General features: G+C 44.5%; 1 protein-coding gene across 5 annotated transcripts; it reads left to right on the top strand.

Moving 5' to 3' along the window:
- Window positions 1–3,518: 3,518 nt before the first annotated feature.
- On the top strand, window positions 3,519–10,210 carry LOC147429693 (uncharacterized). Of its 5 annotated transcripts, none has more exons than XM_086495943.1 (11): window positions 3,519–3,952; window positions 4,041–4,238; window positions 4,353–4,464; window positions 4,618–4,663; window positions 4,824–4,887; window positions 4,965–5,117; window positions 5,414–7,013; window positions 7,094–7,152; window positions 7,231–8,879; window positions 9,075–9,161; window positions 9,241–10,210. In XM_086495943.1, exons 1-11 carry the CDS (start codon window positions 3,894–3,896, stop codon window positions 9,303–9,305), a joined length of 4,092 nt encoding a protein of 1,363 aa, XP_086352069.1. In that variant the 5' UTR covers window positions 3,519–3,893; the 3' UTR covers window positions 9,306–10,210. The 5 variants fall into 5 exon arrangements, with proteins under 5 accessions (XP_086352069.1, XP_086352070.1, XP_086352066.1 ...); XM_086495944.1 differs by having other exon boundaries at window positions 3,520–3,952; window positions 4,044–4,238; XM_086495940.1 differs by having other exon boundaries at window positions 3,521–3,952; window positions 7,094–8,879.
- The last annotated feature ends 45 nt before the right edge of the window (window positions 10,211–10,255 follow it).

The raw sequence follows: 10,255 nt of genomic DNA on the forward strand, positions 1-10,255 counted from the left end.
GTGTGTCTTGAGAAAGAAGGGTGGGGTGCTTTTCATGGGAAGAAACGACATGATCATCTACATCACGTGATGTTCACTAAAGTGTTGGGAGGTAGGAAGTAGAGATGCAGCAATGTGTTCTAGGCTAAGCTAAATCAAGCGAGTTCTAAAGTGTCTACACCCTACTATGAGCCCTATTGTGCTCTATGTCATTGGGCATGTGCACTTATAAGCTAGGTGCTTTTTTGCCCTTTTTTTTGTTTTTGTTTTTGTCTTTTTTTTTTTGGGGGGGGGGGGGGGGAGGGGGGACCGGGCAGGCGGTTTGGGGTCGTTGGTCAGTACTTAACACAAGGCCGTTCGAAGGGATCTAAGACCCAAATTAGTTGATGCGGCACGAGGTTGATCTCCATCATTAGATTACCACGTAATCTAGGAGAAAATAAGGGATCTATAAACTAGGGTGAATTAGGGTTAAATAGGGGTTGCACACACTTGTCATGTTCTCAAGGACATGTGACACCTAAATAACGTGGTGATAAGGCTTTTGCTTAGGAACCATGAGGTCCCCACTTTAACTTTGTGAGGGTAAACTAGGGTGCCATTTTTGCCTATTTTGAAGAATTGGAGGGTCCAAATCACCCAACGATCATTGCCCCCCCCCTCCCGCCTTCTTTCAATGTCACTATTTAACGCGCGGTTTCTCAAAGGGGATCAACATGCATCTCACGGTGGACTCTCGTCTCTTCTTCTTTAGCAAGTCGTAGCTAGACATCTTTGTTAAATCGGTATTACTCACTCTACCCCCATTTTGGGAATATGCCACTTCTCATTGTAAATAGATTAGCTCGTATCATTCTTCATCTTACCTAATCAGAAGAGAATGCTCTCTTGTAACGTGAATGCCTTTCATCGGAGGCAATTCCAAATTGACTAGAGCGCTCCCACATACACCCTTCATAATGGAGTGCACTATCTCAGGTGGAGATCAATTGCCAAAACCATAAGGCATACAAGAGAAGTTCAATAGAAGCAATAGGTTATCCAAAGAGTGGAAGTGAGGTAGCAACAATGCCTAGAATTCAGACAAAGGCTTGAGTGCTCCCCTAAAAGCTCTATTGTGGAGGGCCCTTTGCCAAGTGGAGCATCATTTAAAGGTGAAGCGGTCAATAGCTGAGCAACCGATCACAACAACAATCTTGTGAGTTGGTTGTAGTTTCACGAGTGGAAAGGCTCTTATGAAGCCCACTAGAGGGTCCTAAAGGTGTTTCTTCACTTTGGGGATGGTTGAAGCACCTCCAATGAAGTTGTAGGTGAGCACTACAAAGAATTTCAATGAGGATGTGGGCGATGGTCCTTTTGTTCCAGGGCCATCCAAAAGCGTCTCTAGCAAGCCTATTGGGAGCCCTATTAGCTCTCTTTTAATGGCAGCATTGTCTCAATTCTCCCATTTGTAGTTTGGGGGTGGTTTAAACACCCTCCAATGACAATGCAAGTTGTTAACAAATAGTTTTATGGAACAAGTTGTCAACCACTCTGGGGCCACCTCTTTTTTCTTGAGGGCATTGCAATGATGCTACCAATGGGGCCATGAGACCATGAGCTATGCATATTAACGAACCTTACATTTATAGTGATACAAATGTTTTTCTGTATGTACAAGAACTTGATAGGGATTGCTTTGGTAATTTAAAAGACTTCACTAAGTGATAAATATGTACAGTCTTTGATCATAACAATGTTGCTCATGCATAGCTAACCTCGCGTTGCAATGTGCCGATATTAGATGAGAGTAGACTTGATTCTTGATGGGTCGGCTACATGTCTCCCTCCAATTTTTTTTGAAGAAAAACATTGTTGACATTCTATTACTTGAAACCCCTTGGAGTGCCCAACATGAAGAGTGCTTCCCGCAAGGGGTAGTAAAAACTGTTACATAGGATGCTAGAAGGCAACTATAAAGGCCAATGGTCCAAAAGTGGAAAAGCTGGAAAACACCAGGGGGAAAACCTCTCTTAGTGAGGGTAAAAAGTGCCCTGGCAACCATGTAGGAAGAGGAGGAGGGAGAGGCCCATAGGGTATTCATCAAAGCCTCTAAAAGATAAGTAGGCCAAACTACTCTGCAAAGAGAGAGCCACTCAAGAAGGTATGGGGGGTAATTTAGAAGCCCTAGATAACATCAAAAGATGCATTGAGAGGTTACCATTATACAAGAGAATGAAGGATGAGAGAGAAGAGGCTGAAGAGGGTAACCAAAACTATTGCCATGATATAGTGCCAAAGGAAAACCACTAGTGAAGTGCCGTGAAGGAGATCAAGGAGACCGCTGGTCAACCACTAGATAGCTACTAAAAAGCACCAATAATAGAGAGAGCTAGCAAAGTTAGTGTCGAAAGGAATCAAGGCAAACACAAGCAAAGCTAAGACAAATGACGAGGATGACTTCACAAAGAGCAACAACAATGTGAAGAAGACCACCGTTTCAAAGGTAGGAGTGGATGCTTTCATCCCAGCCAAACCGATCAAGTTGTCGTTGTTGGGAGGAAGACACCACATTGGAGAACCCATTGTAGCCACCCCCTTGAGAAAAACAAAAAGAAAAGCAAAAAGAAGACGAAAAATCAACAAAATTACCTTTGCACATAGGCACTCACATGCACACCCACTCCCACTCCCAACCCATAGATGAGATAAAATAACGGAGAAAACGAACAGAAAAGAAGAAACAAAGAAAACTAAGACAAGCCACACATTGACTAACATACACACACACATGCACATACACCCTCTACCATCCTCACTATCATTTGCAAGGTAATAGCAAATTTGTACAAGCGAGGGTTCTACCCCTACCACACATCAGCAATATTGGACTGTTTTTGCAAACAAGAGCGGGCATTCGCTATTCGTGCAATTGAACAATGCAGAAGGCAGGGGTAGAACAAGGAGCTTCCCAACTTTGTCAATTTCGACTGAGCTAAGAAAAGAAGGAAGGGTTTGGTGATGCTAGTGGGCAAGAGTTAAACCCTGCCAGTGTGGATGCGCTTTGATTGATTTGCTTTGATGACGTGCAAACAATACACAAAGTGGGCTCAAACAACGTAGTGTCTAGAATATTTGGCAAAATTCAAACCCCTTGACAGAATCTAGAATTGTCACGGAGATAAACAATGGGATGTGAGTGATACCTTAGCAATTAGGACAATGTGTTATAATTTACAGGTTTTGTGAGAAATCACTCAAAATTTCAAAAAGCGTGTAGGCTATTAACCAATGAATTTAAGAAAGTGTGTAAAAGAGATACAAAGCGCATAGATATTACTATTTTACCAGGGAATTTGCGTCAATGAAATTTTGTGTGAGAGGTGTGCCACATTACTAGCATGGGAGGAATTTTAAAGGTCTCTGGATTTAATTAAAGCCGCCTCGAGGTCGGTAAGCGCGGGAACTCTATTATTGCGTGTGACCAAGATCTTAACAAAGGGCCGGTTACATGCGGGTCCTATTCCCTCCCAAAGAAGCGATTCTGACAAAGCGCAGTCTACTACTTCTACTCCCCCACTCTCTTACATCTCTTCTGTCGCTTCCCTCCTCGTTTTAGCAACTCTTCTGTGTTCGGTGTTTTGCTGGCTATGGTCACTTCGTGTTTCCCCCTTTCATACATGGGTTTTTTTTCCCTGCACGGCTTTTGTTCCACCCCCATAGCTGCATTTTCCTGCAGCTGCCCTGTCGCTTCCTTCCTCGTTTTTGCCCTCTGGTGTTTGTTGTTTTAGCTCTCTACGTTGAAACCCACTTCGCATTTCCTCCTTTCCTTCATGGGTTTCTTCCCCTGCTCAGCCACTGCTCCACCCCCATAGCTGCATTTTCCTGCATTTGCCTTGCAGCAGCAGGTCTACCTCCCAAGTTTCCTCCCGAAGATGAACGAAAGCACAGTGCTCGATTTTGTAGAGCTGCGCCTATCTTCACCTTCCTCCAGGTACGGCATTGCAGCCTTTCTCCAGATCTCTCTGCTTTTCTGCTGAGCTCTCGCTCAAGCTCCTTTTTCTCCTCTTTAATTTGAAAAGCAGCAGGTGCGAGCTCTACATTTCAGCGGAGGGTCAAACAGAAAAGCTTGCTTGTGGGTTTGTGAAGACGTTCCTGTCGCACGTGCGGGCAGCTCAAGAGCTGTATGCAGCAGGAGCGGGACTAACATTGAGGCTAGAGGGGCCACACGTGTACAATGGGAGCAGAAGGCCATGGTTTACAAAGGGAACGCTGGCAAGGTGAAATTGACGCTGGGTTCTGCTACAAAGAGAATGAATCAGCGTTGCTAGCTTTTTGCTGTGACACTCTACCTCGAAATTTCAAGCTTTTTTGGCTGTTTTCTGCTTTTCCAGGTTTATACAATATGTAAGTACACCTGAGGTGTTGGAGCGTGTCAAAACAATTGAAGATGAGCTAATCCAACTTGAGCAAGTGAGAAGCATACAGGCTAACAGTTTCCCAGAGGTGGACCGTACTCAGTAATTTTAATCCAATTGTTTGTTCTCTTCTGTGCGTGCATATATAGACTCTGTTTTTGTGTTTTTGCAGCTTGTGAGAATTTAGGTTGTTCTAAATTGAATGGCATTGAAGTGTTCCTGTTCCTTGACTTTGTTGCAGGCTCATGATACTTTCCTTAGTACAAACCAAACTGTATTGAGATCCGGTAAGTCCCCCTCCCCTTATCTTCATCCAAGTTCTGAGAGGGCATGTGTATTCATGATCATCTTTAGTGAGCCAGTAGTCAGTTTGGACGGCTACTGGAAACTTAGCAAGCATGAGATCTCTATGGGAAGCGCTCAAGACTCTCCTATCTTGATTTTCAGGTCTCTTTCCTCCAGAATATCATCTGGGACATTGTCATTATACCAATGCAGCAGACAACTCCAAGTAAGTATATAAAGACAGCTGTAGTCTGCTTCAGTGACCCAGTGGCACTGCCCTCATGTAAACTCTCCAATGTGCAGAAGGGAGTTGCTGAGAGCAATGGATGTGCGACTTTCTGCCTTGCAGCAGGAGCAAAGCGTGGCATTTTGTCGGGCCACTGCAGCTGGATTTGATGCAGATGGCATTGAAGACTTGCTAGCCTTTTCAGATTTTTTTGGAGCAGACCACCTGCGGTATGTAAACTTTATCTAGCCTTCTATTGATGTCACCCTATCGTCTCCATAGCGTAACGAAAGTCATTGCAAAGCAGATAATGGAAGTTGTTGCAAATTTATGTCATGTTTGGGTCTTGTCATGTCAGCTTGCAAGTTTAAAGTACTATTTGGGGTGTTTTTGATTTGATGAATTGTGCTACATTGATATGTTTGAATGCTGCCATTCAATCAAGCAACATTCAATTGATGTTCTTAATTTTTGTATTTGGATTATCTGAAGTTTACAGCTGGTTCTACCCCATTGCTTACTGCAGTGTAGCTTGCAACTGGTTTCATGAGCTCTTTTCAAAGTGGCAAAGAGCGGCTGACAAGCTGGACGAGCATAGTTCTCAGGAGATGAAGAGCGAACAGTCTTATGCAACTGAACAGATGGAGGCAGGTGCACCTAGGAGAACCACTCTCATGGATGGTACCCATGATACGAGAGGCGTAAGGATACCGGTGATGGCTGATTCAGTAGCTTCAGATTGTCCTAGTCCTCCAGATGAAGCTGAATCTGTGAGCCCAGTAAGGCTGCACGGTCATGCAAGCAAAGGCATTTCTCAAAGAATGTCTCCCAGGAGGAGGTCAGCCTCTCCGCTGAAGAAGGTTCAAGTGGGCAGATTTGGAAGCCGGCGGACTGGGTCAGTGGTAATCCGCAGCATTAATTACTTTTCTGAACGCCAGAGCAAGGAGAGAAACCAAGAAATGGACACCAGTAGCAGTGATAGTGAAGGTAATGCAAAGAGTTATGTTTTAGATGAGCCAAGTTCTGTTATCATCAGGTCATCTCCAGCAGCTGCAAGAAGGTTAAGTGTGCAGGCTGCCATCAACCTTTTTGAGAGCAGACAAGGGAGAGAGGAGGGACCAGGAAAGCAGAAGTCTGCAAAGCCACAGAGCAGGAGAGGATCTTTGGATGGGGCCAACACGTCAATGCCAGGGAAATTTGAGTTGAAACAGCCTGGAGAAGGGGATTTTGATTTAAGTAGTGCAGTTTGGCAAGAAAGGGGTGTTGCAAGACCAGCTGTAGATTCTGCTGATAGATGCGGTCCTAGGAGTGATTTTGTAGTGAGATCTCCAAGAAGCCATGCCAATTTCATACCAACCCAGTTGAATTCAGAAGAGGCATACCTCCATCCGGTAGGGGCCTGCCTGGTGTTTGGAAAGCAAATTGTCTCACCAAAAAAGGCTCCCTGTCTCCAGAGGGGCTCTTCAACATCTGAAGATTTTTTTGCATCAGAGCTAGATGGTATGGGAGACAGTGGAAGGATGCTTGAGCCTGCAGAGAGTGATTTTTCCTCTACAAAAAGCACTGTAACAAGCATTTCTCACAGTGATGCCCACACAGAAAGAAACAGCGTGTCTGTTGATTCAAAAGTTTATCAGTCTACCCCAACCTGTCTAACTTTAACGGCTCCAGCAAATGAAGCACTATGTAGTCAAGGGTTCGGAAGCCTGCAACGGTATCAAGCTGCATCCTTTACAGAAAAAGGACCAACTAACTGTGATGGCCAAGACATTGACAGCAGATATAGTGGCAGCAGGGACTGTGCCGTGTCTTCTGATCTCAGTATTCAATCTCTAGCAAGCCTAGCTGATTGTCCACTAGTCAATGATGAGGTTTCTAGTACAAATGAAGGAAGATTCTATGAACATTACAGAAAACTACGAGATGCAAGGATGATGGAGGAACAGGAGTCCAAAAGAGCTGAAAGGGAAGCCAAACTTAGATCTATGGAGGAGATTTTGGATCTAAGGAAAGCTGAAATGGATGCGAGGACAGCCAAGCTAAACAAAGATGGTTCCCATGCTAAAACCCGAGCTGCCAAGCTGCTTGCTTTGAAGGCTAACTTAAGGGACATCCAGAGAGTTCAGGTAATTAATGCACACACTTAGTTCTAGGATGCTATATTTTTGTCACATCATGGCCGGTGTTTTGTTTTGTCTGCTGACAGGAAGATGGAGTTGTTGAGGATAGCAAGATTCAAGCATCATCAACAAAGGATTGTTCAAGGTCAGATAGCAGCCCTCCTTCTCCTCCCTTGACACCACGAGTTATGAAAGAGCAGGCTCTCACTCCAAAGTCTCATAGGTCAAAGAAGGCTGGTGCTACATCTCAGAAGAGTTCAACCACTCCTCGAAGCTCGACGCGAGCAGTTTCAGTCTCACCCAAAACTACTCCACGAGGAACTGTGGGGAAGGTGTCAAATCAGCGGACAGCCGCTTCTATGAACATCTCTGAAAACTCTCTTGCATGCTCTGTCCCTTGCTTTTCAGACTTGAAGAAGGAAAACGCGAAGCCTTCTCCAGGAAAGCCATCTGGTTCTGCCCACATGCATTTTAAGAATGGGGGGGCTCTTGTAAATCCTCCAGCAACAAGCAGAACTTCTGTTCTAGATTCAAATGGAGGTATTCTGTTGCAGAACAGCTCTAACAGTAGAACCACAAGGGGAGACAGAAAGAACCGAGCACGACAGACCAAGCAGAGTATTGCAACAGGTGAGCTAAGAGACCTAGCATCTGCACCTGATGATGAGGTCTCAGTTGTAGTCAACACACAAAAAGATGTGAAAACTGAGGCACCTGTCATAAGCAAGATAAGGCGAAGTGCTGTTGCCCCAATTCAGGAAGTAAGGCCCTTCTTGCGAAAGGGAACTGGCATAGGACCAGGTGCTGGGCCAGGTGTATTGAAATTGAAGGCTGAGGCTGTCAAGAGCTCTGATGAGGATACACCTGGAACTCCTATGAAAATTTCCGATGAAGAACTTCCTGCCATTGTGAGCAACATTACAGACATTAGTGATGGCGAATTCCTTCCTGTTGTTGAAGGGAGCACAGAGATTTCTGCTCAGCCACTTTCTTATGCAAACGAAGACGAGAGGGTGGAAGTCCAGGCTTCAATGATCTCAGATGTTGATGTAACTCATCACTCAGATGGTGGTTTCTTTGCTTTATGTGATAAAGGTAAGCTGGCTGAACCTTCTAGAGACGATGAACTCGACAATGAAAGGGCTTGCCACACTATATCATTCCCCATAGATTTCGTCACTCATGAACGCTATGCTGCCACTCATGCTTCTGAGCCAGACCCTGCACCTCAACAAGCGCCTCGTGAGGAAGTAGGTCGAAGAGAAGTCAGTGCTACCTTGTCTCAGCTTCTCTCTGAGAGTGTTGGTCAAGGGGTGCAGACTGAGCACTCAGTCAATGGGTCTGCATCATTTCGGGCTAATTTGGCATCCGAAGAACACAATGCATCCAGATTTTCCCCTATGACAGCTGTCTCTTTGGCCAGCTCAAGTTTGAAACGCCTAGGTGCTGTTATTCCTGATTACTTCAGCCCCTCCTCTGCTGCTGCAATTGTGGAGTCCCCTATTGGCAGCCCTGCTTCTTGGAATTCTTCTCAAGTTCAGTACGCTTCTGAAAATGATGTCACTCGATCCCAGAAAAAGTCGCACTCTTCTCAGAAGCCTGTGGTTGTAATTGTTCCGCCAAAAGAACCTGCAAGGGGTTTCAAACGGTTGCTGAAATTCGGTCGAAAGAGTCGTGCTGCCCCAGAGATTTTTGTTACAGACTGTGTATCTGCATCAACCCCCTCAGAAGGTGATGACGATGTTGAAGAGGTTAATGTGCACTCTGCACAAGATGTGTTCCGAAAAGTAAAGCTGCAAGAGAGGATTTTGAAGGATTTTGGGATTGCCAATGTGAATGGCAGTATTCGCAACATTTCGGATAAAGGATCAGGTAAGGTTCTGTGTGCAATTTTTCTAGCACTGTCTCCTTGGATTTCTGTGGCTGCCATTGAATCGGTTACAAGTTTTCCCCTTGAGTAGATATTGCATGGTCTTTCTCAACGTTGCAAAGTGGGATCTCCCTTTGGCCCATCTTTGCTTCTCTTGGAACTGCTATCATATTCATTTCATGAATGTTTTTGTACAGTCCAATCCTTACAAACTTCCATTCCAATACCTCCGTCAAATTTTGAGCTCAAGTATGATCATGCACCGGGGACCTCTAAGCTTAAAGGTAATCTGTCTTTTGCATTTGAATGAGAGCTGTTTCATATAAGTGGGTATGCTGAGCAGTTAAATTGTTTCTGTGGCAGCACCACGATCTTTCTTCTCTCTGTCAACCTTTCGGAGTAGGGGTAGTGAAGGGAAGTCCAGGTAGTGTTTCAGAAATGGCAGTCATATGCAGAAATGATGGGGTCTGAGCTTTCTTAGATGAACTGAAAGCCGAATTCTCAAGCAGTGAAGTTTTTGGTGTGCAAAATGTCGATAAAGGCTAACAACATTGCACTCTGTGAAGGTCGGTAGCTTTCGAGATTGTATAAAGTTAATGGTGCTGCAGCTCATACTTGCCTGCTAGGAGATTCTTTCAGCCATATAGACTTCTAAAATTTGTTACAACTATTTTAGAATATTGGTGGGACCTCTCCTGGAGCCAGGCTGGTGGATCCCTCTAGGCTCCCTGTAGCTGACTTTTTGATCTTAGGTGTACAATTATGCTTCTTAAAAGGCCTAACCCTATCTGGCAGGGTTTCTAACTTTTTCGTTCAGAGACCATGTATAGTCTCTGTTTCTGCAGGAGTGCAGAGAATATCAATACATTTTCGGATTTTGATTTATTACCTGCACACCAAGGTCCAGCATAAATATTATTATCAACAGAGGTGTGGGTATGCAATCATGCTTGTGTGTGTAGGTGTGCAGAATACACGTAAAGTTGAAACATATACTAAGCATTGAACGTGCATATAGTAGAAGTTTAGTTGAGTTACGCAACAGACTTGCTCTTGGGAATAGATGACTAGTCAGGCACGTGGAAGTGGTGGTGTTATCTGATGGTGGATTTAGATCCTAGGTAACAGCTTGTGAGGGTTCTAAATGATCTATGGCAAATTCGTTGTAAACGACTATGCCTCATGCCCGTAATCATCAGTGATTAATCTGAAAGCGGACTCGCTACCAGTTAGTTGGGGGAACTCATGACATCTATTTACTCTTGGCTTTATGGCCTCTGCTTTGTCCTTTCACTTGCAATGCTACTGATGAGAAATTGCTGCTTGTAAAGCAGTACTCTGTTTGTAATGGGTCTGACGGACCAATTCGGAGTAAAGT

The sequence above is a fragment of the Adiantum capillus-veneris genome, chromosome 22 (genome assembly GCF_014529385.1).
Source record: "Adiantum capillus-veneris isolate H3 chromosome 22, ASM1452938v2, whole genome shotgun sequence".
Lineage (NCBI taxonomy): Eukaryota > Viridiplantae > Streptophyta > Polypodiopsida > Polypodiales > Pteridaceae > Adiantum > Adiantum capillus-veneris.

Coding starts and splice junctions, on each gene's coding strand:
- LOC147429693 (XM_086495940.1), top strand. CDS start 3,894: ATGAACGAAAGCACAGTGCTCGATTTTGTAGAGCTGCGCCTATCTTCA. Junction 3,953..4,040: donor CTATCTTCACCTTCCTCCAG/GTACGGCATTGC, acceptor TAATTTGAAAAG/CAGCAGGTGCGAGCTCTACA. Junction 5,118..5,413: donor TTTGGAGCAGACCACCTGCG/GTATGTAAACTT, acceptor TGCTTACTGCAG/TGTAGCTTGCAACTGGTTTC.